Source organism: Aspergillus saccharolyticus (genome assembly GCF_003184585.1).
Source record: "Aspergillus saccharolyticus JOP 1030-1 unplaced genomic scaffold BP01scaffold_11, whole genome shotgun sequence".
Lineage (NCBI taxonomy): Eukaryota > Fungi > Ascomycota > Eurotiomycetes > Eurotiales > Aspergillaceae > Aspergillus > Aspergillus saccharolyticus.
This window is the reverse complement of record NW_020290621.1, coordinates 439,920-467,446: the sequence shown is the minus strand read 5'-3', so window position 1 is coordinate 467,446 and position 27,527 is coordinate 439,920. Positions and strand designations below refer to the sequence as shown.

The 27,527-nt window shown below is 52.8% G+C and overlaps 10 protein-coding genes across 10 annotated transcripts; 4 read left to right on the top strand and 6 right to left on the bottom strand.

Moving 5' to 3' along the window:
• Positions 1-974: 974 nt before the first annotated feature.
• Positions 975-3,612, bottom strand: BP01DRAFT_26776 (TTC39/IML2 family protein). Its single transcript, XM_025571360.1, has 6 exons — positions 3,380-3,612; positions 3,289-3,306; positions 3,109-3,185; positions 2,968-3,034; positions 1,895-2,901; positions 975-1,844 (listed from the first exon to the last, which is right to left on the bottom strand). Exons 1-6 carry the CDS (start codon positions 3,468-3,470, stop codon positions 1,014-1,016), a joined length of 2,091 nt encoding a protein of 696 aa, XP_025432226.1. The 5' UTR covers positions 3,471-3,612; the 3' UTR covers positions 975-1,013.
• A 632-nt stretch (positions 3,613-4,244) lies between these two features.
• Positions 4,245-5,036, top strand: BP01DRAFT_355896 (proteasome regulatory particle lid subunit SEM1). The gene is made up of 2 exons (XM_025574807.1): positions 4,245-4,583; positions 4,775-5,036. Exons 1-2 carry the CDS (start codon positions 4,469-4,471, stop codon positions 4,891-4,893), a joined length of 234 nt encoding a protein of 77 aa, XP_025432225.1. The 5' UTR covers positions 4,245-4,468; the 3' UTR covers positions 4,894-5,036.
• A 684-nt stretch (positions 5,037-5,720) lies between these two features.
• Positions 5,721-7,116, bottom strand: pgkA (phosphoglycerate kinase pgkA; the record flags this gene model as incomplete). Its single annotated transcript, XM_025577332.1, has 3 exons — positions 5,721-6,487; positions 6,570-6,990; positions 7,051-7,116. 3 exons carry the CDS (start codon positions 7,114-7,116, stop codon positions 5,721-5,723), a joined length of 1,254 nt encoding a protein of 417 aa, XP_025432224.1.
• Positions 7,117-7,815: 699 nt separating this feature from the next.
• BP01DRAFT_26297 (Mpv17/PMP22 family protein) lies at positions 7,816-9,534 on the bottom strand. Its single transcript, XM_025571320.1, has 6 exons — positions 9,056-9,534; positions 8,783-8,873; positions 8,696-8,721; positions 8,277-8,619; positions 8,043-8,209; positions 7,816-7,981 (listed from the first exon to the last, which is right to left on the bottom strand). The coding sequence occupies exons 1-6, from the start codon at positions 9,119-9,121 to the stop codon at positions 7,910-7,912; spliced, it is 765 nt and encodes a 254-aa protein (XP_025432223.1). The 5' UTR covers positions 9,122-9,534; the 3' UTR covers positions 7,816-7,909.
• Positions 9,535-9,947: 413 nt separating this feature from the next.
• BP01DRAFT_381875 (TRAPP trafficking subunit Trs65 domain-containing protein) lies at positions 9,948-11,852 on the bottom strand (the record flags this gene model as incomplete). The annotated part of the gene is made up of 4 exons (XM_025577331.1): positions 9,948-10,116; positions 10,171-11,296; positions 11,346-11,615; positions 11,678-11,852. The coding sequence occupies 4 exons, from the start codon at positions 11,850-11,852 to the stop codon at positions 9,948-9,950; spliced, it is 1,740 nt and encodes a 579-aa protein (XP_025432222.1).
• Positions 11,853-12,110: 258 nt separating this feature from the next.
• BP01DRAFT_355893 (snoRNA-splicing protein PRP40) lies at positions 12,111-15,054 on the top strand. The gene is made up of 4 exons (XM_025574806.1): positions 12,111-12,313; positions 12,380-12,534; positions 12,599-13,655; positions 13,713-15,054. Exons 1-4 carry the CDS (start codon positions 12,173-12,175, stop codon positions 14,868-14,870), a joined length of 2,511 nt encoding a protein of 836 aa, XP_025432221.1. The 5' UTR covers positions 12,111-12,172; the 3' UTR covers positions 14,871-15,054.
• An 898-nt stretch (positions 15,055-15,952) lies between these two features.
• BP01DRAFT_26246 (P-loop containing nucleoside triphosphate hydrolase protein) lies at positions 15,953-17,508 on the bottom strand. Its single transcript, XM_025571314.1, has 2 exons — positions 16,298-17,508; positions 15,953-16,244 (listed from the first exon to the last, which is right to left on the bottom strand). The coding sequence occupies exons 1-2, from the start codon at positions 17,363-17,365 to the stop codon at positions 16,221-16,223; spliced, it is 1,092 nt and encodes a 363-aa protein (XP_025432220.1). The 5' UTR covers positions 17,366-17,508; the 3' UTR covers positions 15,953-16,220.
• On the bottom strand, positions 17,289-18,340 carry BP01DRAFT_355892 (P-loop containing nucleoside triphosphate hydrolase protein). Its single transcript, XM_025574805.1, has 4 exons — positions 18,265-18,340; positions 17,791-18,193; positions 17,570-17,731; positions 17,289-17,517 (listed from the first exon to the last, which is right to left on the bottom strand). Exons 2-4 carry the CDS (start codon positions 17,954-17,956, stop codon positions 17,417-17,419), a joined length of 429 nt encoding a protein of 142 aa, XP_025432219.1. The 5' UTR covers positions 17,957-18,193; positions 18,265-18,340; the 3' UTR covers positions 17,289-17,416.
• Positions 18,341-19,604: 1,264 nt separating this feature from the next.
• On the top strand, positions 19,605-24,162 carry BP01DRAFT_294142 (chromatin-remodeling ATPase CHD1; the record flags this gene model as incomplete). Its single annotated transcript, XM_025571756.1, has 2 exons — positions 19,605-24,016; positions 24,069-24,162. The coding sequence occupies 2 exons, from the start codon at positions 19,605-19,607 to the stop codon at positions 24,160-24,162; spliced, it is 4,506 nt and encodes a 1,501-aa protein (XP_025432218.1).
• A 1,151-nt stretch (positions 24,163-25,313) lies between these two features.
• BP01DRAFT_294226 (alpha/beta-hydrolase) lies at positions 25,314-27,218 on the top strand (the record flags this gene model as incomplete). The annotated part of the gene is made up of 6 exons (XM_025571760.1): positions 25,314-25,529; positions 25,580-25,979; positions 26,031-26,146; positions 26,219-26,516; positions 26,576-26,791; positions 26,884-27,218. The coding sequence occupies 6 exons, from the start codon at positions 25,314-25,316 to the stop codon at positions 27,216-27,218; spliced, it is 1,581 nt and encodes a 526-aa protein (XP_025432217.1).
• Between the last annotated feature and the right edge of the window lie 309 nt (positions 27,219-27,527).

Sequence of the window (27,527 nt, the reverse complement as noted above, 5' to 3'; positions counted from 1 at the left end):
ATAACTACATACTCTACTGCCCAATTGTCTGTGCTGTGATTGAGCCGCTGTCCTTCTACTAGTCACTACCTAGTCAGTCCAGTGGATCATCTGCTGGAGTACCAGTTCTATCTCGTAAGTCAGTGCAGGGCTGAGTTAGGGAAAGTCTAGAACCCCAAGCCAGTCTAACTAACTGCTGTAACCCTAAGACACAGCGAAACCCAGCTTGAAACCAGCGGTATGTAATTCTTTGCTGTTGCTGCTTGCTTGCTTGCTGTCCATGCACGCAAAGTGAACCAACTAGTTACTGGAACCAGTCCACGACACTTTCAATGGCAACTTATCACTTATCAGGTCATCAATCAACGGATCAATCTCCATCAGCAAGCAAGCATCTCTGCCATGCATCCTTCGGCGAACAAAGCCGAGCTCAAATCACCGACAGCCCCAGCTCACCAACCACCCCTTCCCTTCCCTACCCAATGACTTGTACAACTTAGCTACAGGTTCTGCAGAACTTTCAGAGTGACTCACACCGTCTCATCCCTGCATACAACCTCATCCTGAACTCAGACTTCATCAAACAACAGCGAGAAATTGAAAGCTCTCATCGGAAGGAATCCGTCGGAGGGTCCGCTCTCGGAGATATCTGTATCAGCCCCGAACAAGGCCAAGAGTTTTCTCTATCAAGCCTCGGATATAAATCCGGTGCCGGCTTTCCGAGCCGCCACTCCGCCTACTGGGGAACTTTGTTACAGGTTCACGGGCCTCCAAATCTCGATAATGACATCGTTCTGGCTCTCTCGAACTACGCTCAGGTATGGAGTATAATATTGAGCAAATGACAGTCCATCGACCTCAATTCATTCAGTCTATCTATCCGTAAACTCACATAACTATGTAAATATACCCCTCTGTATCATGACGCCGGCGGATATTTGTACAATCCGTCATTAAAACTCGTCAATCGTCATCGACTTACCCGCCCTACTAGGCCATCATGTATAAATAAACTCTAGATGCCCCCCATATACCTAGACACTGGTACTATGGGTGCTCTCCCACTTCTGCACCGCCCCCATGGCCGCCGTGACCTTCAGCCCGATGCGCGCGTCCAGCTCATAACTCTCCCATTTGGCCGCCTTCTCGAGATGCTCCTTACATTCCCGCACCTGCCGCCGCTCCAGCTGCACGGCGTCGCCCTCACCGCCAGTCCCTTCGGCGGCAACCGCCTGGCCATGCAGCGCCTGGTACGTCGGCCGCTCCATCCAAAGGTTGGCGGCCATTTCGAAGTGCGCCACCGGGTAGATCCAGTTGTCTCGGAGCTGGCCCGTGAACTGCGCCTTGTCCTGGCTGAAGATCCCGGTCTGGATCAGCTCCTTGGCCTCGTCGTGACGCCGCATTGCGCGGTAGACGGCGGCCCGCAGGATTTGCAGGATGGCCTTCTCCTCCGGACCCTCGCGTGCCCACCTCTCCTTGTTCGCTGGACCCTCCGACCAGGCGAGTTTCGTGAGCGACTCTTCCAGTTGAGCCTGGGTCATGCGGCTGTGACCATTCCAGAAGAAGATCATCTCCTCGATTGGATCAACGCCCACCGCCTCGATAAACGACACCTTCCATTCTTTGGCGCGAGCTTCCCACTTGGCGATTTTACGTGAGACAAACACATCAAAGGGCAGCTGGCGCGCCATGAATTTCTTCTTGCCGGCCAGGGGCGGTGCCATGCGGAAGTACTCGGTCGCTTTGTCCGCGTGCTGGGCTGCGGCGGCAGCATCAGTGGTGGACAGACTCCGGTAGCGACTCAGATGCGAGGCGCCCGCGATGTAGTAGTAAAGCGACCGAGACCACGAGTTGAGCTCCACGCACTGACAAAAGTTAGTTGTAACGGCTAGCACCTGCTCGAGAATTGACATACCTCGATAAAAGACTTCGCACACAGCTCGTACCGGTGAAGATACATCGCGTTCAGACTCCGTTCGAAAATCCGCAGTGCCTCGACCTGTTTCAACGGACTGCGTTCCTCTCCACAAAGGAGCTCTAAAGCGACGTCCAGTCGGCGGTTTGCAGCGTTCATCCGCGACTCTTCTAGGAGCCATAGCTGACTCTTGGGGAAACGCTGTCTCATCAACGCCAACAAAGCCTCAAGGCGCTCTTGCGGATAGCCTTGCACGTCGTCGGGCGAGGCGGGGTCAGGCATGATGTCGCAGTAGCGAACGAATCCGTTGGAGTAGCCCAGGATTGCAAATGCAGAGAGGCCTCCGATTAGATTGTGAAACTTGCTCGCCTGCCACAGCATCTTCAGGCCGCGCTCCTTGTCGCCGTGAAACCCGATAATACCCAACAATTTACTGAACACGGGTGGCACCATGGAGATCAGCACCAACAGAAGTCCGAAACAGAAGTTCGCACCCGAATGAACGAACACATCGATCTGGTTCTTGAAAATGTCAGATTCCGGGTCCAGGTTCAGCATGTCCGAGTTGGTGGTCAAGGTTTCGGTACTGCCGGAGACTGTCAGGCCAGACAGCTGCTCCGAAAGGCCTGCGGAATCCACGGGCGATGCAGGAGCAGTCCGAGCGACACTCGGTCCCGGAAGCTTGGTCGAGGAGCTGCCCATCTCCGTAGGGGTACTGCTCCCGGAGCCCCGCTCTTGGATGATGAACTTCTGCTCCATCTTCAGAATGGCGTCTAGCGTGATGTAGGCCTTCCGTAGCTTGTAGAACCCTTTGATGCTCTCCGTCAGACTTTCATTCAGAACCCCAACGACCGCACTCATAAGTTGTGCCATTGCCTGACAGAGGGCAAATTCCGTCCCCGGCGCATAGATCTGAGAGTGGTATGAGTTGGGCGCATGGGAATTATGCTGCGCTCGATGCTGGTCACTGGCGGCACTGGTCTCGGCGACGTTGAGTCGCTCCGACGCTAAAAAGAATCACCAATCCCATCAGTATGTTCCCAAGCCACTCGCTCATAGTCATGACGACCTACCTTGACGCATGATCTCCTGCTCAAAGCCCAAGGTGGCACGGATGAAAGCGACCACACCTCTTCCGAGCTATACATCGCAACGAAAAGAAGACCGACCTCGATCAGCTGAGGGTTGTCAATCAGCGAGAATAGTAGACATACATTGTGAAAGGAGGATGTGCCTTCTGATAGGCCATCCTCGGCACCGTCCACGTCGTCATTGAGGATTAAAGTAGTGGCTGTGTCCGGACTCCGTTAGAACCAATATCACCCTGCAGCGCTAGTTCCCGGTAGAGCGGGGTGTTTTAAGATCGAATCGAGATCCAATATGGGAAGACATACCTCTCAAGGCATCCTCGACTGGCCAACAACGGTAAGTTAGCATTAATGGATTGACGTCTAGAGTCTTAGCCCGCGAGAAGAATTCACTTACGATCCCGCAGTTCTGACAAAGAGTCCAAAGACTGAGTGGAGGCATTGGCGCCCGGCTTCTTGCCGTACAGCCATGATCCAACTCGAAACATCCTGACGTGAACAATTCAAGATGCACAGGGTTGGGAAAACAAACAAAGAAAGTGGGCACGAGACAGATTGTAGGGAAAGGGAGGGGCGATCAAATTCCAGTCACGAGCCGGAGGGGCCCGGAGCCCAAACGATGCAGCAGACGGAGAGTGAGAGACCGGCGACCTTTCCCATTAAACCAGGAATGTTCGCGACTATCCGGGAACATAACCTTGTAGAAGGAGGCGGGGGAAGAAAAGAAAAAGCAGTAACCGTAGGGACTCTAGGGACTTTAGGGGAGCAATAACTAAGGTATAATAAGCCCCAGAGTCCGTGATGGAACGGAAGCTGTGGTCCACTTGCGGCGGCGAGGAGGCGGAGTTAACGGAGGATGGTAACGCGCGAAACCAATAGTTCGAATGGATAAGAATAGATGATGCAGCTCCGCTTCCTTCTTCAATGGTACAGTAATACTGTGCGCTCGCTGCCCAGAAGGATCAGAGGAGGATTGCAGTTGATTTTGGAGGCAGCCTAGTCTAGGCTGAACAAGCCAAGTTTCCTTGGATGTTGCGTTTAAATTCCGTTGGTCAGTTCTGTTAGTTATTGGGGGGGAAATGCTAAGTTGCGTCATGAATTATTACTATGGTTAGTTATGAATGCATGGCTCTGTAATGCACAACCTCCAGGCTAAACCTAATTGGGCGGGTATCGGAGCTGCCGCGCGGTGAGCTGTTGCTGCTACTGCTAGTTAACTCTAACACTAACTCTTAACTGCTAGTTACTGACTGCTGCTGCTGCTCGTTGCGGCTTGCGCGCGCTTGCTCCATTCTTCCCCTCATCAACCCCATCCTCATCTCTTTCTTTCTATATTCACATCCTGATAAGAGTCAACCTCTCAGTAAACATCTCCAAATACTTTCGCATCCACCAACCACTCATAAAACCTCGATCTCCCTAACCCCTTCTCGAAACCACCTCACCTCAACCTCTCTCGCCCTCTTCCCCGCCGACGCCGCCCATCATGTCCAGCACTCAGCCTCAAGACAAGGCCGAACCCAGCCAACAGCCGCAACAACAACAGCAGAAGTCCTCCGTCCTGGAAGAGGACGACGAATTTGAAGATTTCCCTGTTGAAGGTACGCTTTGGGCTCTCCTCCGCTCTGGAGCAATGGCGACCCCTCTCTCCAGCACGGCACACTATCAAGACTATCCCAATGATATGCACAATACATTCCCTCCCCCCCTCTTCCTACCTAACCCATCTTCCTTCCCTCCCTCCTTTCCACACCCATGCCACATGCCACTGTACTAACAACCCACATCAAAGACTGGCCCCAAGAAGAAACCGAACAAGGCGCCACCGCCAACGGCACCGACGCCCACCTGTGGGAGGAAAGCTGGGACGACGACGACGCCGCCGAGGACTTTTCGAAGCAGTTGAAGTAGGTTTTCCTTTTCCCGGACGTCTTCTCCTCTTCCTTTTCCACCTGTATACTTGGAAATTATGGGGGAGAGCTGCTGGTGAATTAGTGTCGTGGTAATGCTTCGACCACGAATCACCTACCCTCCCCGCCTTGGTGTCTGAATTATTTGAGTGTTGGAGTCAAACGCTAATTCGTCATTTTGTCGTTGTCTATAGAGAAGAGTTGAAGAAGGTGAATGCGTCTCGCTGATGAGGGGGGATTTCTCGGGACTGTGGAGGAGATAGATTCAATCCCTTCGGGGGTTTTCTAACGAAGAATGAAATTTTGAGAGGTATATATTTTTTTTTGGATGTAAGGGGGATAGAGATTGTAGTTTGCTATGTGTGTCGGTTCGCGCTGGTTCGAGCAGGAAATGGATGCAGCTACTTTTCCAAAGCTTAAGGCTATTTATTGTCTTGAGACGGTGAACACAGTTCGATACCGGAGACTACATTCTAGAGATCTCCCAGATCCGGCTCCCTCTCGGGTCTACGTAGCCAGCCATCACAGTTTCGGACCCGTCACTGGAGTAGAAACCTCAATCAGAAAGGCGCACAGTCAAAAAAACAATTGGAATCATCATCATCCTTGTACATTACATTCGTTGAAGCATAGACTAAGAAAAAATCCCCTCCGCATGGCCGACAGACATGCAAGGGACAGACGGCCGACAAGACAGGATACATAATGCATATGCACACATATTCCCTCCCGAGTCATCTCCCGGCTGCACCTCTCCAAATCACAGACGTGGCTCCACGCCTCCAATTGAGACATTTAAGTGGTAGGTTTATTTTTCTTTTTTTTTTTTTACTTACTCGACAGAGCAGAGACACCGGGAAGGTCCTTGCCCTCGAGGAGCTCGAGGGAGGCGCCACCACCAGTGGAGACGTGGCTGAGCTTGTCCTCAACGCCATACTTGGCGGCAACGGTGGCGGTGTCACCACCACCGATGATGACGATGGAGCCGGACTGTGCGGCCTTGACGACGGCGTCAAGGGTCTCCTCAGTACCCTTGGCGAAGGGCTTCATCTCGAAGACACCGCAGGGGCCGTTCCAGAGGATGGTCTTGGCCTCAGCAATGACCTCCTTGTAGAGCTCGACACTCTTCTCACCGACGTCCAGACCCATGAAGCCGTCGGGGATACCCTCGGCGTCGGTGGCCTTGCCGGTCTGGGCATCTTCGGCGAACTTGTCGGCGGTGATGTAGTCGACGGGCAGGACAACCTTGACGTTGTGCTTCTTGGCCTTCTCCATGACCTCGCCGACGATCTTGCTGCCGGCCTCGTCGAACAGACTGTTGCCGATCTTGACGCCCTCCAGGGTCTTCTTGAAGGTGAAGGCCATGGCGCCGGTGATGATCAGGCTATTGACCTTGGGCAGCAGGTTATCGATCAGCTGGATCTTATCGGAGACCTTGGCTCCGCCCAGGATGGCCAGGAAGGGCCGCTGAGGGCTCTCCAGCGCCTGCGCGAAGTAGTCCAGCTCCTTCTTGACCAGGAATCCCGAAGCCTTCTGGGGAAGGTCAACGCCGACCATGGAAGAGTGGGCACGGTGGGCAGTGCCGAAAGCATCGTCTGGTGATCGCGGGAAGAATTGTTAGCTCTCATGCTCTGGCAAACGCATCAGCTTGTGGGGGTGGGGGCAGGCAATGCATACTGATGTAGATGTCACCCAGAGCAGTCAATCCCTTGCGGAACTCAGCCACCTTCTCCTTGTCAGCCTTGACCTTCTTGCCCTCCGCATCCTTGGAGCTGCCCTCCTCCTCGGCGTGGAACCGCAGGTTCTCCAAGAGGATGATCTGGCCGCCGCTGGCCTTGTTGACGGTCTCCTCAACCTCCTTGCCGACGCAGTCCTCGGTGAAGATGACGGACTTGTTCAGCAGCTTCTCGAGCTCGGCCTGCACGGGCTTCAGGCTGTACTTGGGGTTGGCCTTGCCGTCGGGGCGGCCCAGGTGGGACATGAGGATGACCGCCTTGGCGCCATTCTCGACGGCGTACTTGATGGTGGGGAGAGCCCCGACGATACGCTGGTTGTTGGTGATCTTCTTATCGGCGTCGAGGGGGACGTTGAAGTCGACCTGAAGAAAAGATGATGGTCAATACTATACCGCCACAGCCATATGAGGGGTAGAACCTACGCGGATCAAGACACGCTTGTCCTTGAGGTCGACGTCAGTGATAGCGAGCTTGTTGGAGAGAGACATGATTGACTAATTGAATCCGTAGAATTGGTTTCAAGATGAAGTGGAAAGGGAGAAGAGGGGAAGAGGGGAAGAGAGATGGACCAGCAGCTTTTCGCTTTATGGGATCTGGAGAGTCACGGTGACCGAGTCCGGTTACTCTACAGTCACTGGCGGGGTAAATTGTTTTAGGGAAATGGTGGGGCGGCCGGTGAGCTGAGCTGCTGCTGCTGGGCCGCCGGCTGCACAACACCACCACCACAACACCACCACCCGGGAGTCGGGCTGTTGCGGGAACTGATGTCACTTATTCTAGCGATTCCCACATCCGCTTCGGATCATCTAGGAATTAGGGGGTCTAAAAGTTCACTAGAGTCGTCCTCCATAGGCTAATGGTCTAATGGTCCCCTGATCCCCCATGGGCATGTCGAGCCATTCCCGGCTGGAGGAAACTATTGACTCCGTCCCGTTCCGGGATCCTCCCCCGTACCCGGAGAAGACATCCACCCACCATCAGCGATAACCGCAATCTTCCAAGCTTCAGCATGTTTGTATAGAACATTCAAGCACAGGTTTATTAGTGAACGAAATGGAAACTTTCGAAGCGCATCAAACGACATTGCCGACATGGAAGATGACCTAGACTCCACCTATGCGACAAGAACAAGAGACTCCCCTACCCGACCGTCGAGGTACAACGCCCAGTAAGCATACAGAAGAAAATGGAAGCACGGCCTGTTGAAACAAATATATCCGAAAGAGCAACATCCTCCGTAAGTCACGATCGGCCTAAGATTGGATGAGTGAGTTGTTGAATTCACTCCTCCTCCGAAGAGTTGGTCAACGACAGGTACGCCGTCCACGCAATACCGACAGAAGATACAAAAGGCTGCAGACCATCCTATTAGCAACGCGCACCAAGCCCCCAGGCATTCACCACGAGAACTTACAATCTGGAACTGGATGGGGACAACACGGAAATTGAGAATCTGGACGGCTGGCCAGAGCACAAAGTTGGCCTTTAAGGTAGGCAGGTAGACGTCCTGGAATTTGCGCGTCAATGCCCGCTTGCCGCCACCTTCGGCGACCGTCATGAACGTGAAGAAGCACGCCAAACCTATACAATTGGATTAGCAATCCAGACAGGTAGCGTCACTTGACCTGGTGCGAGGGATCTCTAGTACCGAAAGGAGCGAAAATGAGCTGGTCGCAAGCAACGCGCTTCAACGCCGGGATGCTCGGGTTCTTCTTGGTGAGGGGAAAAGCACGAGACAAGAAGCCAAACCAGTGAAACTGGAGCGGGGCCATGAAGAAACCGTACGACATGAACCGAGTGAGGCGCTCAAAGTCGAATGCCGGAGTCGCGTGTCTCGCATGTCCCAGCTCCCCGAGGGCCGGCGGTTTCTCTTTGTCAAGGTCATGGATCTCAATCGAGATGAAGTCCCCACCGTGGGACGACCGGCGTCCGGAGCCGGCTCTGACAGCGGTGATCAATTGTGCAACAGTGTCTGCGATTCCACCCAGGATCTATACAATACCAATCGCAGTCAGTGGTTTGTCTCGACAGCGTCTCCGCACGTCATGCTGATTCGCAGGCTCTTACCGCATTGGTGACCATAGTAGTAAGGACTATCGACGAGGTCAGTCAGTCGACTGGCAACACGCTCAAGGGTCGTTCAAGGAGCCTTACTAGGTTTCTCCGAATAGTAGGAGTTGAACTTGGCGGCAAGCCGCGTCGCCGCCGCCATCTCGATGAGAAAGATTATCGTATGGAGCAGTGGCTGTTGGTAATTAATTAGTGAAGGGAGCAACGCCAGTCTGGATAATTGATTTTCTTCGTGTAGACGTAGAAAGATTCTATTAAAAAAAGCGAAAAAGAAAATAGCTGTCGTAAATGTTGTAAAGATATGTGAAGTAATTGTATAAAAAAGAGATTGAGAGAGGGTGTCTATCTAGCACATACCAACCGACCGTAGATGTACCGCCGATTGAGTCCATCTAAAATGCTGCGACGTCCAGTGGGAAACATGACGGAGAGAGATTCAGTTCAGTACTGGGGGGGAGTAGGGGTCCTCCGAGATGGAAGAAAATCGAAGGCGAGGGCAAGGAAAGACTGGGCTGGCGGAGACGGCGAAGGTATGACGCAAATGATAATTAGTTTTTTTAGTTGCGGAAGGGTTGCGGGTGGGTGCACAGGCAACAACAGCAGTACTCCGTAGTATGTAGGGATAAGGAGAGGGGGAGGAGGGGGTCAAAGGGGGGAGAATAGAGCCTGAGGGAGGTGGTGGACACAGCAAAGTTGGAATGAAGTATGAGATGATTAGCAAGAAGATATGATGATGATGATGATGTTGATGATGAGAATGATGAGAATGATATGAAACCTCTTTCGTCCAGCGATTAAATTAGGCCAAGTCAGCAAGATGAAGAAGAAGAAGAATTGAAGGGTAAGTTGCTTTCAACAGTTGAAGATGCAAGAACGAGGTCATCATCAATCATCCACTCGCGTGATCTTCCGTCCTTCTCCGCCCGGCAGACCAGACGGGAGAGGCCTTTCGTTGCCGCTTTAGGGCTGAAAGTTGCCCCTCAGCCCCCATTCAGTTCCCTGAGTCCCCCTCCCTTCTCCTCCCTGTGCCTCTGGCCGCTTTATGACTATCTGACTAGCTAGAACATGAACTAACTAACTTATTCCGTATAGTACTTTAACTCTTCTCGGTTATATCACCATATGGGATATTGTTGCTCCGGAATTATCTAATCAATACCTATACGAAAGGTCTTCCTCTCGTGGCCGTTACATCTCGTTCAGGCATGAGAACAATCAGATCTATACAAATTTTCATCGTAGGCGGCATTCAAGCAGTCGTGTTCCTTTCAAAGGAGAGAATATCCGGGAGATCTCGGATATCCGTCGTTTCGTTCGTATTGATATCCACCAAGCGTACGGCTTCCAAACGAAGGGCACCTACCGCCAGTGGTAGTAGTTTCAGCTCGGTCGCAAAGCAAGTCCCCGGCAGAAGTGGTCTGCAAGATCAGTCGTCAATTAGAGACAATTAGTGGAGGCAGAATTTCACTTACCCAGCACGAACATCCGTACTCATGGAAACAAGCTCGGCTTCTTGGCCAGCCACACTCTTCTGGAGCGCATGTACAATGTTGTCGTCCGTCACAGCTTCTGCAACCTGGGCATCCTTGCGAGTAGTAGCGGATGAGGATGACGGGCGCGCCGTATGAGTTCGGGGATCATGTCTCTTTCGGCGAGGGATGGCTATTATGGCGAATTTCCGCGCGGTTGCCGACCGGTTTACAATGAAGACTCCCCACGAAAATGGTTTGCCAACTTCCACCCGGGGAGGGCCGGTGAATGAGATTGACACCCCTAGATCTGTCGAGGAATATGCTCTATCCCGGACAGAGCTACGGTCGATCCCTGATCCTCCTGTCATGGTACTGTTCAGACTTTGATTCATAGGAAGACTAGCCGGCCGGTTGTTTCGCTGCAATGCCTGGCTAGGGGCACCAAAGGTGGGATTGAGCGGCATGGAAAAGTCGACATTGGCCCTCCATTGCATTAGAATCCGTGGGTTGCAATTATGCGACAAGTGGATCACAGCCTCCAAGGAAATATCGAGAACGCTGACCATAACAGTCGTGGATGGGCTAGGATTCTGCCCACTTTCCGGTGTCAATTTATACACTAGAGTTATATCATCTCGTGGCAGGCACTTGATAGGCGGAACAAGCCCCGGCGCATCTGAAAGTGTCTCTATGCTCCCGTCTGACAGCCGGAGTTCCGCTTTGTCAAACGTCACGTCGCACGTGAGGAATGGTGTCACCTCGAAATCCAAACTGGCAACAGTGGTTGGTCGCCCGCTGTAAGAGTTAAGCCGAGCATATCGGATCCTGGCACTCGCAGCTGGAACCACTCGTATCGGATGCCCTGAACGTTGTTGGATATGGTAGATGGGGTCTTCGGTCTGTTTTGCAGGTACGACACGCAACAGTCGAGACGCAGGGAGGAAGGGGTCTTTGAGAGAGAGGGATTTATCCGATGATAGGGGCTGAAGGATATTGGCCGACGCTGGTATCAATGGCGGGAGGTAGTCGTCCCCTCGAGATATCTGTTGTTGATTCTTCGCTAAATTGAGGTTGGCGGAGGCGATGAAAAGGAGGGAGGGATGCGTGATGCGTATACGCGGGCGTTCTATAGCAATCAGTACAGCTCAACGATATTGAATAGCGTGCAAGCTCACTAAGAAAAGCTTCGATGCTCCAAATCACATAGACATGATTGCCTTCCCCTGAGTCGCCCTCGAACTCATTTACCACCACGAGGGGCTCCTGTGCCTTTACGGCCCCTGAGAATATTAGATCCCGGGTGGGAGTCGGGTTCTCTGCAACGGTCTCGGCTGGATCGATAGCGAATGCATCCAGGCCAACCTCCACTTGCGGTAGATATTGTTTTAGGCTTGCAGGTGAACAATTGGAGAGTCGAAGGATGATGCGGACGGTGCAGTACTCATCTGTATCCCGCTATATATGAGTAAGAGACAGAGCTCAAGTTAGGCGATAGGTCATAACATACCGAAGAACAGAACTGAACGTTGAGGGATAAACGAGAGGACAGAGGTCAAATCATCGGCGCCTCCTTCCAGAGCAGACGTCAGAGCAGCCTCCAGGTCTACATCTGAAGCATGCGGGACAACTGTATCTAGAACAGCATGCCTGAGGAATTCCCCGGGGATGTCGAGACTCGGCATACTAGCAAGGAGACGATGATCGCATAATTCTCTGCCTGGTATAGAACGTATGAAGATTGACACGCGACAGATCGACAGCGGCTCATAAACAAATGATCACCCAGTGAGTCGCATGGCAAGCCAGGGACCGACAAGTGGAGAGACACTCCATGTTATGACCCTTGGGGGAAGCCGTGCAAACAAGACAAACAGCGCTTAGTGCAGGAACCGGGAGAGCTTCTGCGAACCAACGCCGCTACTTGCTCCGCGCTGCTTTTTCTCGCCCTCCATTCATCCCACTCCCATTACCCCTTCATCCTGGGTGTTGCTGCACTTGCAATATGAATCCCATGAATGCCCCAGGAGGCGCGCCCGCTCTGTGGCAGGAGGCCCGTACCGCCGAGGGACGAGTCTACTACTACAATGTCCAGACTAAAGCCACCCAGTGGACGAAGCCTGTGGACCTGATGACGCCGGTTGAGGTTCGTATCTTTCTCCTATGCCTTTTCTTTCTAGCTGAGGCTGACTTGGTCCGATTGTGCTTTTAGCGCGCGTTGGCGAATCAACCATGGAAGGAATACACGACGGATAATGGACGGAAATATTGGTACAACACTGAAACCAAGCAGAGCACCTGGGAAATTCCAGATGCTTACAAGAACGCTCTGGCACAGGCGCAGCCTTCTCAGCCTCCCCCTGTCGCGTGAGTTTCACGAGATTTCTTGTCGTTTCATCTATGGCTGGTGTGCTGACTGATTCATGAACAGAGCCCCGACATTTGTTGCAGGTGGAGTCAGCTCGTTCCCATCGTACCCCCAGCAGAGAGAACGCGACGACTATGACCGCGGCTATGGCGACCGCCGAGGAGGCTATAATTCAATGGACACTAATGGTCCTGCAGCGGCTCCGGCCTTGGGGAACCAGCAGGCCGATCCGGAATACAGCTCCCTGGAAGAAGCCGAAGGTGCATTCATGAAGATGCTGAAACGCCACAATGTGCAGCCTGACTGGACGTGGGAGCAGACCATGCGCGAGACCATCAAAGATCCTCAGTATCGTGCCCTCAAAGACCCCAGAGACCGCAAGGCAGCCTTTGAGAAATATGCGGTCGAGGTTCGCATGCAGGAAAAGGATCGAGCGAAAGAGAGATTCGCTAAGCTCAGAGCAGATTTCAATACCATGCTGAAGCGTCATCCTGAAATCAAGCACTACAGTCGGTGGAAGACCATTCGACCGATTATTGAGGGCGAGACTATCTTCAGATCTACGGACGACGAGGCTGAGAGACGCCAGTTGTTCGAGGAGTATATCGTTGAGCTCAAGAAGGAGCACGTTGAACAGGAAGCGGTCAAGCGCAAGGCTGCCATGGACGAGTTAGTCAACATCCTGAAATCCTTGAACCTGGAGCCATACACACGCTGGTCAGAGGCACAGGCGATCATCCAGTCCAATGACAGAGTTCAGAGCGACGATAAGTTCAAGACCCTCAGCAAGTCTGACATCTTGACTGCTTTTGAGAATCACATCAAGGCGCTAGAGCGAGCTTTCAACGATGCTCGTCAGCAGCAGAAAGCCGCGAAGGCCAGAAAAGAACGTCACGCTCGTGAACAGTACATTGAGCTCCTTAAGGAGCTGAGGTCACAGGGTAAGATTAAAGCCGGCAGCAAATGGATGAACATATATCCTCTGATCAACGAGGACCCCCGTTATCTTGGTATGTTGGGAAACTCTGGTTCGTCCCCGATAGATCTGTTCTGGGATGTGGTTGAGGAGGAGGAGCGGTCGCTGCGCGGACCACGTAACGATGTCTTGGACGTTCTTGATGTGAGAAAGCCCCCACCTTTCGCCCTACAACAATCACTCACCAGTTATTTCCCCTAGGACAAACGCTTCGAAATCACGCCCAAGACCACATTGGAAGAGTTCAACGCATTCGTGTCCGCCGATCGCCGCACGGCCAACATCGATCCTGAGACTCTGCAGTTGATATTCCAGCGCATTCAAGAAAAAGCTATCCGACGCAACGAAGAGGAGAAACACGCCGCCGATCGGCATCAACGACGTGCAATTGACGCCCTGCGGTCGCGCATCAAGCGTCTGGAACCTCCTGTCCGAGCCAGTGATACATGGGACCAAGTCCGACCGCGGATCGAGAGATACGAGGAATACAAGGCACTGGAGACCGATGATCTCCGCCAGGCAGCCTTCGACAAGGTCATCCGGCGCTTAAAGGAGAAGGAAGAAGACGCTGAAAGAGAACGGGAGGCCCGCGATCGTGACCGTGGCGGCAGTCGTCGTGACCACGATCGGGATCGTGACCGTGAGCGCGACCGCGACCGCGACCACCGCAGCGGTCTCTCCTATCGTGGCGAGCGACGAGGAGCATCCAGCCGCATGAGCCGGACCCCGGAGCCCGACGCCTATGAGGCCGACCGCCGTAAAGCCCAGGCCGATCGCGAACGCTCCTACCGTAAAGTCAGCGGCCTATCTCCCGTGCGCGAGCGGCGCGAAGACAGGGATCGAGACCGCGAACGCTACCGCGAGCGCGAACGGGATCGGGACCGTGAGCGTGACCGCGAGCGCGACTGGGACCGTGAACGCAGCGCCCGCTCCCTGAGCCACTACGACCGCGAGCGCCGTGACCGCGAGGAAGAACGCGAACGCCTCTACCGCACCCGCGGCGACCCCCGTGGCAGCCGAGACGAACTCGACTACGGCGCCGACACCAAGAGCATCGCCAGCACCGACCGGAGACGTAGACGGGACAGTGACGCGGAGAGCGTAGCTAGTCGCTCCACCAAGCGGTACCGACGGGATAGTCGAGAGCGCGATCGCAGCCGAGGAGCCCCCCGCAGAGACCGTCGCGAACGAACTCCCGTCGCCGCCGGTGCCGGTGCTAGTGCTGGTGCCAGCGCCGCCACCGCTGCTGGTACTGCTTCGGCCGCACCAGGCCCTGCTGCAGCCGTAGCGGAGGAAGCGAAGAAGGAAGAAAAGGCGGTGCATTCCGGTAGCGAGGAGGGTGAGATTGAAGAGGATTAGTCGAGCTGGTCATGTCGCTGTAAAGGCTTTCTCGGCCTGCTGGCGGGATTTAATTCCTCTTTATTTTTTCTACCTCTCTTTCCCTTTGCAAAGCTTAGATAGGAGCCAAAAGAAAAAAAAAGGGGGTCCAATTCATGTTCTTCTCTTCCTCTGATTGTCAGTGATACTGGCCCTTCTGTTCTGGAACCTTGTATTGTGTAGTGTGTGTATATAACACCTTCCTATCTCATTATTCCATTCATGTCGGACCTATCAATCAATCACTGTACAAGGTTCTAAAGGTATGAATCATGATAGTCAATAAGGCATGCGATAAAGTATGAGTATTGGGCTTCATGCGGACAGGGTGAACAACTTGCCGTGCAAGCGCAGACGATATATCTCCGGCCTAGATACATTGCGGAAGCCCACACACAACCCCACCACCACACAGAGAAGCTAGCTATGTTCATGAGGAACTTCCTCTTATACCGCGAAAATCGGGCGAATCAAGTACTAGTTGCTCTGGACAGTGCACGATTAGAAGGAATATATGCTAGGTCTACCTATATGAACACTGGCTACGTCCGACACAAAAACATCTACACTCACAGACTTGACCAAAAAGGATCAGCTGCTGGAACCATTCAATCGACGCAAGCCTCGTCGTCAATACAGCCCATTGCATACCATGCGTACATTGAAGTAACAAGAGTATATTCATGATGAAGCAAGAAGTTAAAGGAATAAACTTTTGACAGAACGAATAGCAAAGCAAAGAAAGAACTCCGACATGACTCTGACGCCCAGCCCACTCCCCCAATACCAAAAACCATTTATAAGGAGTCCACTCTATATCGAAAAACTCTCTTGACGAGACTTAATATAGGTGCTGCTTCTCGCGTTTCTCTTCGTTCTAGCTTCGTAGCATCGCGCGGGGGGGAAATGAAGGACAAATGCCGGCCTGTTTGCGAGCTTTGGGGGTGGGATAAATGGATAATGGAGGATAGAGGAGTGGAAGGGAACCGGAAGGCGACAGTATCAGCGGAAGTTGGCTGAGTGCTTACTACAACTGGAGCAATGTGGGTTACAAAAGCCAGCCACCGCTACAGATGATAGTTGAGCAAGTCGTCTTCCTCGTCATCTTCATCCTCCTCCACATCCAAATCTCCACTGCCCTCACTGGGCCGGCGACCACCGCAATGGCAGGCGCGCCGCCCAAGAGCCGCAGAGGCCTTGGTAACGCCGAAAAACGCCACTAGTCGAAGGTACCTCCTCCGGTGCCGGCGACGTCGGTGGCGGCGCCGGCGGTCGGAATCGCGGCCGTCGTCATGGCGAGGCACGCGGTCATGGTTGCCAGGAACGGCGATTTCACTGTTCTTCTTCCAAGAAGAACTGGAGGCAAGGTTAGTGCAAAGCTGATTGACGTGACACAAGATAAAACTTACGTAGTTGCCCTGGAGCTTCTGCTCCTGGTCCATCTGACTCTGGTGCTTGTTGATACGGGGACGGTAGCTGTTGGGGTCACGACGGAAGGTAACGTCCAAATTCTTCAAGAAGGTGTTGCAACCAGTGACAAGGGACTCGGGGGCGTTGGCGTGCGCATCGATAGACGGCTTTCCGTCAAAGACAATGACACGATCGGCCAGGTAAGTGGCCATGATGAAATCGTGCTCGACGATGAAAGCGGTCTTCTTCGTGTGCATGATGAAACGCTTGATGACTCTGGCAGCCACGATACGCTGCTCGGAATCAAGGTAAGCACTGGGCTCGTCAATGAGGTAGATGTCGGCGGGCATTCCCAAAGCCAGGACAATGGCGACACGCTGCAATTCACCACCGGACAGGTTCTGAACTTCCTGGTCGATGAAGTCGTCGATCTTGAGGGGCTTGTAGACATCGGTCTGGAACTGGGGCGACAAGAAAGCGGCCTTGATACGCTTGAAGAACAGCTGACGGACGGTACCCTGGAACTTGGGAGTGATCTTTTGGGGCTTCATGCTGATGTTCAAGCGGGGAATGGTGATGCCGTTGTCGGGCTTCTCAACACCAGCAAGCATTCTACAGAAAGTGGTCTTTCCAGTTCCGTTCTCTCCCATCATGACGATGATTTCAGAGTCGGTGAAGTCACCGGCGTCGATCTTAAGGTGGAAGTTGCCAAGAGTCTTCTTCATGGTCGGGTACTTGAAAGCACGAGCCTTATCGACCATGAAGTCATCACCGGATTCAGCGAGACGGAAAGTGAGAGACTCGTCACGGAACCGAAGGTTCTCGGTGGGAATGTGACCATCCAAGAAGATGTTGATACCTTCACGGACCGAAGAAGGCAAAGTAACGACACCATAGGCGGCAGGTCTTCCGTACAGAACGCAAACAAAGTCGGAAAGATAGTCAAGCACGGACAAATCGTGCTCGACAACAATGACGTAGTCATCTGGGCGGAGAAGCTCTCTGATGGTGCGGGCAGCGGCCAGACGCTGCTTGACATCGAGGTAGGACGAAGGCTCGTCAAACATGTAGCTACAGAGATGTCAGCGCTCGTTGTAGTCTGAATACCCAGGTAATCCTTACACATCAGCCTTCTGGACACAGACCAGACCAATGGCGAAACGCTGAAGCTCTCCACCGGACAGATGGCCAATGTCACGGTCACGAACCTGTCTCAGTTCTAGATGTTCGGTTAGCACCAAATATAGCAGGGACGATCGGCGTAATCATACCTAGAGTATCCAGAATGTGATCCAGGTTATCCAGTTGAGAACGGGCCTGAATGAGAGCACCAACGTTTTGGACGGGACCCTTGACGGCTCTGGGGATCTGGTCAACATACTGAGGCTTAACAACAGCCTTCAGGTTGTCTTCCAGGACCTTGGTGAAGTAGTCTGCAAGATTTTAGCGAATATGGCTCCATATCTCCCACCTTGCTTCGGGTTTGACGTACTCTGGAGCTCAGAACCACGGAAATACTTGAGGATCTCTTCCCAGTCGGGAGGGTTGTCGTAACGACCGAGGTTGGGCTTCAATTTTCCGCTGAGAATCTTCAAGGCCGTACTCTTTCCAATACCGTTGGTACCGACGAGACCAAGGACCTGACCGGGACGGGGCATGGGAAGACGGTGAAGCTTGAAGCTGTTGGCAGAGTAACGGTGGGTGACCTCGGTCTCCAAGTTCGTGGGCAGGTTGATAATATGAATAGCACCGAAGGGACATTTCTTGGGACAGATACCGCAACCGATACAGAGGCGCTCGGAGATGAAGGCGATCTTGGACTCGGGGGTGACTTCGATACAGAGCTTGCCCGTACGGACGACGGGGCAAGACTTCTTACATTCCTGGCGACATTTCTAGAGAGGGAAAATGAACTGTTAGTAAATGATGATGCGGCCGCCATCGACAGATTGAGATCTTGACATACCTTGGGTTTGCACTGTCACGAGTGAAGCGATGCGTGTCAGTTGTTGTTATAGATGCGACAGGCGCAGCATTTCTTGCATGCTGCGGGGTACTTGAAATCTTACCTTGTCACTGTTGACAATAGCAACTCTATTCGCGAAGACTGGTTAGTTTGATCAAATTCTGAGGCGTAAGAGGACGAACTCGCCGGGGAGAGCCTACCTGGTAAGCTTGTCGGACATGGTGCCTGATTCAGAACCAATTCAGCACGCTGGTCAGTATGAAAGAAGTGGGATGCAGCAGTCAGAAGACGGGAACGTCGACGTCAAGCAGGATTTCGAAGAGTGTCAACAGAAAATGATGCAACAGTTGTCCTGGCCGAACGGAAAACGCCGAATATCCGCGCAGAGAGCACCAGGCAAGAGAGCGAGGAGGGAACGTTGTCTGGAGATGCGCGACGAAGAGGGGCTCTGGGCGAGAAAACTTGCCCGGCATTGTGGGCAGCCGTGGCGGCCTCAGGCTGAAACCTGCTTCTGCATTATTTCCTGTCTCGGTGATTGGTTGGAGGGGTTCTACCGCCAGGCCTTACTCGGAGGCCAGGTTAACCCGGGTCCGAATACATGTGACTAAGCATCCCCGCTATCCCTGTTGGGGTCTCGCTTGTGGCGCGCTAAGCTGGTTTGAGATTGGTGGGTAGTTGCAGCCTGAAGGCTCAGGCGCTTCAGCCAATCCCTTCACAGCGACTCGTCCTCCTCCCGCCGACGTACAACTCTCTTCCTACTCCCTCATCAGTTTCTCAGCCGGCCTCCCATCGTCCCTCTGCTGCCTCCACCACTTCATCCTTCTCCCACCCCCACCTTTTTCCTTAAACGTTTTCACCATTTATCCCTTCAGTTTCCCCTAATTCGGGGTCACCAAGCTATGGACTGTAAGTCGTTTGTTCTCTTTTTCCTGCCTTGCAGCAGTGCTCTGGCGCTGCCGGCTGCAGTACTTCTCCACGACCTCGACCCACCGGTGAATCTGTATGATACCACGATGTAGTCGAGTGAGACGGTTATTGTGACCTTTTAGCTCAATTTCTGGGTGGTTTTCCTCGTATATTCACGCATTTGACTTGCATTTGCCCCTCTCCTGTTCCCATCGTTTCACAACACACTGCGTCGCGTTTCATCCAATCCGTCATCAAAAACATGTCCTTCCATCATATACTCGTCTCCTACGTTGTTCCCCCATCAAATCGACTCAATTTGGCTGGAATCTGCGTCGCGTATCTCCGATTCATATGGCACTGTTACTTTCATCCCTCCTTGGCCTTGTACTGAGCTTCAATGCTGATGCGTATTATCCTCAATAGCTGCTAGCATGGTGATCCCATCGATATCCGACCCCTCCGCAACAATGGGCTTGGTAAATGGCTATGCAGCCTCGTCTACTCCCAATGACACCATCATGAGGGATGGCCTAGCCATCAGCGACAGTGGAAGCAACGCATCTGATGCCTATGTGAACCATGCCGAACGCGATTCCTCTTCTCCCGAAGCAGATGCCGCCGATGAGTCCTACGATGCCGGCTCTCCTGACGCGGAGGGGGATGAGGACGCTTCTGAGACCGAGAACGACGTGAACGAGAGTAGCCATTCCAGCGACGAAAATTCTTCATCGTCGGAAAACAAGCCCGGCCACCAGCGTGAGTCGCCCTCGGTCAACGAATCCGACTACATGCGCCAGAACCCCGATCTATATGGCCTCCGTCGAAGTACTAGAGCACGCACAACGCGTCAAGTAGTCGACTCTCCCTCCGAGTCCGAGTCCGATGCAGTAGCACCTCGCTCAAAGCGTCGACGTACTGTTGTCTCACAACCTCCCTCCAAGCGCCCCTCCCGGTCTGCAACCCAATCTTCTTATTCTGAAGATTCGGATAGTGATGAATACGGCGGTAGTCGGGCTCGTACAAACAGGGCAAGGCGACGGAAGCTTTACCAGTCATCCTCGAACAACCTGCCTTCTCAGCCCGAGGTCCGCTTCTCCACAAGAAACGCGTCCCGGGTCTCTAATTACAACGAGGACGAAGATGACTCCATGTTTGAGGAAGACCCGGACGAAGTGATGGTGGATAATTACTGGGTGAACACAGTGGAGGACGACCGCCCAGCAGTCGACGTCGTGCTCAATCATCGCCTCAGAGAGGGCGTGGATGCAAGTAGCCTCGACCTCGGCCGTCATGACTTTGAATTCTACATTAAATGGCAAGGGAAATCTCATTACCATGCGTCATGGGAAACCACAGAAGGCCTCGCCAATTGCCGTAGTACCCGCCGTCTCGACAACTACATTCGAAAAGTTCTCTCTGAAGACATCCGCCTACGGAATGACGAGGATGTCGCTCCTGAGGATCGGGAGAAGTGGAACCTCGACCGAGAACGGGATGTAGATGCTATCGAGGACTACAAACAGGTTGAACGAGTCATTGGTATGCGCGAAGGCGAGGAGGGAACGGAGTACCTCGTGAAATGGAAACGCCTCTTCTACGACTCTTGTACATGGGAGGACGAAGACTTAGTCAGTAACATCGCTCAACGCGAGATAGACCGTTTCCTAGATCGCTCCTCTCGCCCACCGATCTCTGACAAGTCGGAAACGAACCCAGCCACGCGCAAGCCATTCGAAACCATCAAAGGCACACCGACCTTCCTGCAAAATGGTCAATTGAAGGAGTTCCAGGTCAAGGGCGTCAACTTCATGGCCTTCAACTGGGTGAAGAACCGCAATGTCGTGCTTGCCGATGAGATGGGTCTTGGAAAGACTGTGCAGACTGTCTCTTTCATCAATTGGTTGCGCCATGTACGGCATCAACAGGGCCCCTTCATTGTCGTTGTCCCTCTCTCTACCATGCCATCTTGGGCCGATACTTTTGATTACTGGACTCCCGATCTGAACTACGTCGTCTATAACGGCAACGAAGCTGCACGAACCGTATTGAGGGAGCATGAGCTCATGGTTGATGGGAATCCTAAGCGACCGAAGTTCAACGTCCTGTTGACGACCTATGAATACGTTCTATTAGATTCGGGCTTTCTGAGCCAGTTCAAGTGGCAGTTTATGGCTATCGACGAGGCTCACCGGTTAAAGAACCGTGAGTCGCAGCTTTACCTGAAGCTGCTGGAGTTTAGATCTCCTGCTCGGCTTCTGATCACGGGTACGCCCATTCAGAATAACCTGGCCGAGCTCTCAGCGCTATTGGACTTTCTCAATCCAGGCCTGGTAGAAATTGACGCTGACATGGACTTGAATTGTGATGCCGCTTCACACAAGTTGGCCGAACTGACAAAAGCCATTCAGCCGTTCATGTTGCGGCGAACCAAGTCGAAGGTTGAGTCAGATCTTCCTCCCAAGACCGAGAAGATCATTCGGGTGGAGCTATCAGACATTCAACTGGAATACTACAAAAACATCCTCACCAAGAATTACGCTGCACTCAATGACGGTGCTCGGGGTCAGAAACAATCGCTCCTGAACATCATGATGGAGTTGAAAAAAGCGAGTAATCATCCTTTCATGTTCCCGAATGCAGAAGCCAGACTTCTGGAGGGCAGTGCTCGTCGGGAGGATGTACTAAGGGCCATGATTACCAGCAGTGGTAAAATGATGCTTTTGGATCAGCTCTTGGCCAAGCTCAAACGCGATGGTCACCGCGTCCTGATTTTCAGCCAGATGGTCAAGATGCTGGACATCCTTGGTGACTATATGGATTATCGCGGATACACATATCAACGTCTCGATGGAACCATTCCAGCTGCTGCGCGACGTCTGGCCATAGAGCACTACAACGCGCCTGGCAGTAACGATTTTGCTTTCATTCTTTCCACTCGAGCTGGTGGTCTCGGGATTAATTTGATGACTGCAGATACTGTTGTTCTCTTCGACTCTGATTGGAATCCCCAGGCCGATCTACAGGCTATGGCAAGAGCGCATCGAATTGGTCAAACAAGGCCAGTGAGTGTGTATCGGTTGGTTTCCAAGGATACTGTGGAAGAAGAAGTCATTGAACGAGCGAGGAACAAGCTTCTCCTCGAGTTTATCACTATCCAGCGTGGTGTGACCGACAAGGAAGCATCCGAAATCCAGAACAAGATGGCCCGCAGTGGAATCTCCATCGCTGAACCCAGCTCTACGGACGACATTTCGCGCATTCTCAAGCGCCGTGGTCAGAAGATGTTTGAACAGACCGGCAATCAAGCGAAACTAGAGCAATTAGACATTGACTCGGTTCTAGCAAACGCCGAGCTGCACCAGACCGAACAAGCAGAGGGCATCCAAGCTGACGGTGGTGAAGAGTTCCTCAAGGCTTTTGATTACGTTGATATCAAGGTTGATGACCTTAGCTGGGACGATATCATTCCCAAAGATCAGCTCGAGGAGATCAAAGCTGAAGAGAAGAAGAAGGCGGACGAGCGTTATCTGGCTGAAGTCATCGAGCAGAACCGACCGCGCAAGCGTAATGTTCCCGGTGACATTCGAGATTCACGTGAAGAGCGCAAAGCTAAGAGGCAAGCTCGAGCACAAGTCAGCATGGACAATGATGATGATTCAGACTCAATGGCTCAATCAGACCCCAAACGTCCCCTTGTGGAGAAAGAGTATCGCCATCTTCTTCGAGCATTCCTCCGATACGGTGATCTTGCCGACCGCGAAGAGGATATCATCCGTGAGGCGCGGTTACTTGACCGTGACCGAGAAACTGTTAAATCTGCTCTCCGTGAGATAACCGACAAAGCCGCGGCTTTGGTCAAGGAGGACATGCAGAAACTGGAAGCTCTTGAGAATTCTGGCCGTATCCCGACCAAAAAAGAGAAGAAAGCCGTGTTGTTCGATCTGCATGGAGTCAAGCGGCTCAATGCGTACACTATCGTTGAGCGTCCGACCGAGATGCGTGTTTTGAAAGAGGCCCTGGCCCAGGTGTCCGGCTTCCACAATTTCCGTGTTCCAGACGCCACGAAGGCTCCGGATTACACTTGCTCATGGGGGGCACGGGAAGATGGCATGTTGTGCGTAGGTATCGCACGCCATGGCTACGGTGCTTGGGCACAGATCCGGGACGACCCCGACCTGGAACTTGGGGACAAATTTTTCCTCGAGGAGCACCGTGTCGAGCGCAAGAACGAGCGCTTGAATGCGGAAGACAAGACGACAAAGTCACCGGGGGCGGTTCATCTCGTGCGTCGCGCGGACTACCTTCTCTCCGTCCTTAGAGACCGGTCGACGAATGGCTTGAGTATGAGTGCAAGACGAGCCGTCGAGAGCCATCGCCCAGGGCGCAAAGGCTCACGCGCCCAGGCCAGCAACAGTGTCTCAGCATCTCCTGCACCATCAAGCTCTCGCAAGGGGCACCGCGAAATGGAACGGTCCAGGCATCGCTCTAAAACCCATGCTAGAGACAGCATGGAAAGGCACCATACCCCTAGCCATGATTCGCGTCAGCGTTCCGCTCAAGATGGAGACCGAGCCCGTCACCGCACGTCGGACGCTTCCAGCGAGGATATCCGTCGTCGTAAACCCAATGAAAATGGCCATTCTGCAGGCAAAGAGGGCATAGAGTATAAGTTCTTCAAGCCCATCCGTGAGGATCTGAGAAAGGTGTCGGCGGTCACCAAGGAGAATTACCCGGACAAAGTGGAGCGTGCTCTGGAGCTGAGGCGCCTTCTTGGGAAGATTGGCGAATTCATTGGCCAAAACATCCAAGGGGATGGAATGGCTAGTCTTGAGACTCGTTTGTGGTAAGTCCATAGCTGGCGAATTTGTTGCCTCGATGCTAACCCAGTTTTCTAGGCAATTTGTTGCTGTTCACTACTGGCCGAACAAAGACGCAGGAGGTAACAAGCTTCAACAGATGTATCACAAGCTGAGCGCGGCACCCAAGTAGGCTACGCCTGCCCAGCCCAGCGCGTCGAACGGGGAGTCAAGTAGACCTTGATGTTCATCTTGTCGTGCGAGCTGTTGGAGAAAATATTGGGGATCATATTTAGTGAAAGGAGTTTTTTTCATTCTAAGTTATACATAAGCATTTATTTTTTTGGGAAAGCATGGCGACGGCGTCCGGCATGATCGATCTACGAAAGGGTGTTTGTGGTCGAATCGAACCATGAGAGGACCTTGTTCAATTTCTTGTTGATGTTTGCATGGCAACAATCTCCTTTACTATACCTTTATTTTTTCCTCTTGGCTTTGTTCTTTTGATTCTACGACATCTTCATCATACCATCATGCCGCCTCTGAGAGCGACCGGAGACATTTGTGTTTGATCCATCTGTTCAACAGTTATTGATGCTTGCTTCCTTTTTATGTTCTTTGATACACACACCTGTCTACCTGGAGTGGAGGGACCGAGTCTCAGACCATACAGTGCCTTGGCTGGGGAAAGGATACAGCCACTAAGAAGTCATGTCAAGCTACCTGTCTATGGCCTGATGGGTGCGGTATAAGCATAGTATCTCTCTCAAGCATTATTTTGATCTGACCATATAATGCCTCAAGTCAGCCAGCCTGCTTCGAAGCTGCTGGTGATACTTGAGATAATTCACACACTATATTCATTTAATTTCTTCTAGTCTGTTTGCTCCTAAGTTATTCCAAGTTGCGGTCCTCGGAGAGAATCAATCATACTCGCCAAGCTACAATTGCGGGGGAATCTCCATTTCCCCTCGACTTCCTCTTCTCCTCTTTTCAACTCCCCACACCACCACTTCCCACCCCCCCACAGCTTTTCGGGGACACGCCTATCCAATGAAGGCAACGAAGAAGTTGCTAGCGACTTTACTAAGGCTGTAGATTTACCCGAGCCTATCGCAGCACCCTGACCGTATGGATTTCTTTATGCCCCTCGGGCATGACGGGCTGGGTATGCCAATGCTTTGTTCTTCAAAGCCATTGCTCGATCGTGCTTCGGCTCTGCAAGTGAGGGGTCGCACCTCTTGCACATAAATTGACAGGCGGTGCCTCTCGATTCTTTCTCTCGTGTCTGTCCGTCCTTCTTTGACGACTGCATACCAGAACCCTTGGGTCTTCACTGTTGCCATGAAGCTTCTGACCTCTTATACCGTCCTAGCTCTGGCAGCCACTGCCTGCGCCGAGTCAGAGCCTGCCTACTATGCGAACCTGACATGGGAGCAGCCCCGAACTCTGTCGAATTGGAGCAATCTCACGGTTGAGACCCAGACGGGGACTTTCATTGGCATGCTGAATGATACTTATCCCGACGTGCGCCAATTCTTGCTTGTTCCTTATGCTCAGGTATGGTCAGCCCCTGTGGATTGAGGTAGAGGGTGACTGAGTCCACCCAGCCACCTGTAGGAGATCTTCGTTGGGCACCCCCTCAGAAATTGAAGAAGACCACTCGCAAAATTGATTCGACTAGATATGGTCCAGCTTGCCCGCAGTATGTCTCCAGCTCCGACAGCATCTGGACCGAGTATTCGCCAACCGCATTGCTCTACAATCTCGGGGAGTCGCGCATCCAGGGCTCGACCGCCTGGTCGACAGCAGAAGACTGCCTTTCCCTAGGAATCTGGACTCCAGCATCAGCAGACCGCAATTCTAACCTCCCTGTAGCACTTTTTGTGACTGGCGGTGGCGGTGTGACTGGCGGCATTGCGATCCCCTCTCAGCTGCCCCCCCAGTGGGTCTCGCGTTCTCAAGAGCATATAGTGGTCACAATGAACTACAGAGTCAACATATTCGGGAGTTGGTCCAGCCCGAGAAGGAAACTCGATGAATGACGCTAACCTCTGCCAGATCCCAAATCTCGAGCTCTGGATGAAACATCACTGACCTTACTCGACGTGCGTGCTGCGGTCGAATGGGTCTATGAGAACATTGAATCCTTCGGAGGAAACAAGGATAACATCATGGTCAGCTGGCCCCTTCAGTTACCGTAGTTATATCGTTCCACCGCTTCCAGTCTCACACCACCCTCACCACAGCTATGGGGCCAATCCCAAGGCGCAGCCCTAACCCATCTGTACACCCTCGCCTTTCCTGATGACCCCTTAGCCGCCAAGTTTGGCATCATTTCCCAGCCGCCGTCCGTCACGATCGACCTCACCGCCACCGACGACGTTTACCAAGATTTTGACATCGTCGCTAAAGCTCTGGGCTGCAACTACGGCACCGATGCTCAGGCCGAGCTGGAGTGCATGCGTCAAATCTCCTGGGTGCAGATTTCGGAGTTCATAAACCGCTACAACGCTTCCCCGTCGATTGCATTCAGCAACTACATTCGTGAGTCTTTCTTGTTCTCCCTCGCCTCCTCCTTCGGCTAACACGCCATCGATTTCTAGCGGATGAGAAGTACATCTTCGCCAACGAGACCCAGCGCTATCTTTCTGGGAAAGTCGCCCGAGGGCCAGCCATTCGCTCTGATGTGGACCGTGAAATGTCCAGCACGAACCTGACAGCGACGGCCATCACGCAAATGGAATGGAACTGCGCCGCGGTATCGGATGCAGCGCTGCGGAAGGCGCTGGAACTGGATACGTATCGATATTTCTGGGCAGGTAAGTCTGCTGCCACTGTCTTGCGGGACCAACTCCGACCACTCATTCTCGTCACATGAATAGATAGGTATGTACTCTACTGACGCACTCAGGGAACTTTACCAACATTTCGCCGACCCCGTGGCTCGGCGCCTACCACTCCTCCGACCTCCTCATGATTTTTGGGACATACATGAAGCAGGTCGGCGAGATTCCGGACCTCGAGGTCCGCACATCCGAAGCGATGCAGGACCACTTCCTGGCGTTTCTGAAGGATGCCAACTCGGTGGCGGAGACGGTGGGGTGGGTGCCGTTTGATGCTGATGCGGTGGACGGAGGGTCGATTCTGGAGTTTGGTAAGGGGAGTACGGTACGGAATGTGACGGGGAACTGGCTGGATGAGGCGTGTAAGACTGGTGATTTGGATGATGTGAGAATCTGGGGGTAGGGAGGGTTGGCGGGGGGGGGGGGGGTGGATGTTAGGAGCTGCGGGGAGTGAGGGAAAAGTATTGCGGGTGGCCGAGTAGGGTGTGAGGCAGGAGAGTAAGTATGGGGTACTACTAGTTAGTTATATATGAAACTGGATATGTACATGATTAATTGTGTAGTGGGTTGATGTTGATCAGTTATGCTAAGTACTTAATTTATAAGCCATGTCCCTCGTGTCCTGAGGCAGCCCCCCCCCCCCTTCAACTTCTCATTGGCAAATTACGTCAGGCTGGAGGTGGTGAGTGGGTCAAAGTCTGGCTGAAACGGT

What these genes read in the sequence shown, in the direction of transcription:
- BP01DRAFT_26776 (XM_025571360.1), bottom strand. Translation starts at nt 3,470, where the DNA reads ATGTTTCGAGTTGGATCATGGCTGTACGGCAAGAAGCCGGGCGCCAAT. An exon ending in GCAGGAGATCATGCGTCAAG is followed by an intron (nt 2,902 to 2,967) that starts GTAGGTCGTCAT and finishes GATTCTTTTTAG; the next exon opens with CGTCGGAGCGACTCAACGTC. An exon ending in GTGCGAAGTCTTTTATCGAG is followed by an intron (nt 1,845 to 1,894) that starts GTATGTCAATTC and finishes AACTTTTGTCAG; the next exon opens with TGCGTGGAGCTCAACTCGTG.
- BP01DRAFT_355896 (XM_025574807.1), top strand. Translation starts at nt 4,469, where the DNA reads ATGTCCAGCACTCAGCCTCAAGACAAGGCCGAACCCAGCCAACAGCCG. An exon ending in TGAAGATTTCCCTGTTGAAG is followed by an intron (nt 4,584 to 4,774) that starts GTACGCTTTGGG and finishes CCCACATCAAAG; the next exon opens with ACTGGCCCCAAGAAGAAACC.
- BP01DRAFT_26297 (XM_025571320.1), bottom strand. Translation starts at nt 9,121, where the DNA reads ATGTTTCCCACTGGACGTCGCAGCATTTTAGATGGACTCAATCGGCGG. An exon ending in CTACTATTCGGAGAAACCTA is followed by an intron (nt 8,722 to 8,782) that starts GTAAGGCTCCTT and finishes CCTCGTCGATAG; the next exon opens with TCCTTACTACTATGGTCACC. An exon ending in GCTCATTTTCGCTCCTTTCG is followed by an intron (nt 8,210 to 8,276) that starts GTACTAGAGATC and finishes CCAATTGTATAG; the next exon opens with GTTTGGCGTGCTTCTTCACG.
- BP01DRAFT_355893 (XM_025574806.1), top strand. Translation starts at nt 12,173, where the DNA reads ATGAATCCCATGAATGCCCCAGGAGGCGCGCCCGCTCTGTGGCAGGAG. An exon ending in ACCTGATGACGCCGGTTGAG is followed by an intron (nt 12,314 to 12,379) that starts GTTCGTATCTTT and finishes TTGTGCTTTTAG; the next exon opens with CGCGCGTTGGCGAATCAACC. An exon ending in TCTCAGCCTCCCCCTGTCGC is followed by an intron (nt 12,535 to 12,598) that starts GTGAGTTTCACG and finishes ATTCATGAACAG; the next exon opens with AGCCCCGACATTTGTTGCAG.
- BP01DRAFT_26246 (XM_025571314.1), bottom strand. Translation starts at nt 17,365, where the DNA reads ATGTTTGACGAGCCTTCGTCCTACCTCGATGTCAAGCAGCGTCTGGCC. An exon ending in AGAAGCTCCAGGGCAACTAC is followed by an intron (nt 16,245 to 16,297) that starts GTAAGTTTTATC and finishes CCTTGCCTCCAG; the next exon opens with TTCTTCTTGGAAGAAGAACA.
- BP01DRAFT_355892 (XM_025574805.1), bottom strand. Translation starts at nt 17,956, where the DNA reads ATGCCCCGTCCCGGTCAGGTCCTTGGTCTCGTCGGTACCAACGGTATT. An exon ending in CCGTGGTTCTGAGCTCCAGA is followed by an intron (nt 17,732 to 17,790) that starts GTACGTCAAACC and finishes AAAATCTTGCAG; the next exon opens with ACTACTTCACCAAGGTCCTG. An exon ending in TCACATTCTGGATACTCTAG is followed by an intron (nt 17,518 to 17,569) that starts GTATGATTACGC and finishes CCGAACATCTAG; the next exon opens with AACTGAGACAGGTTCGTGAC.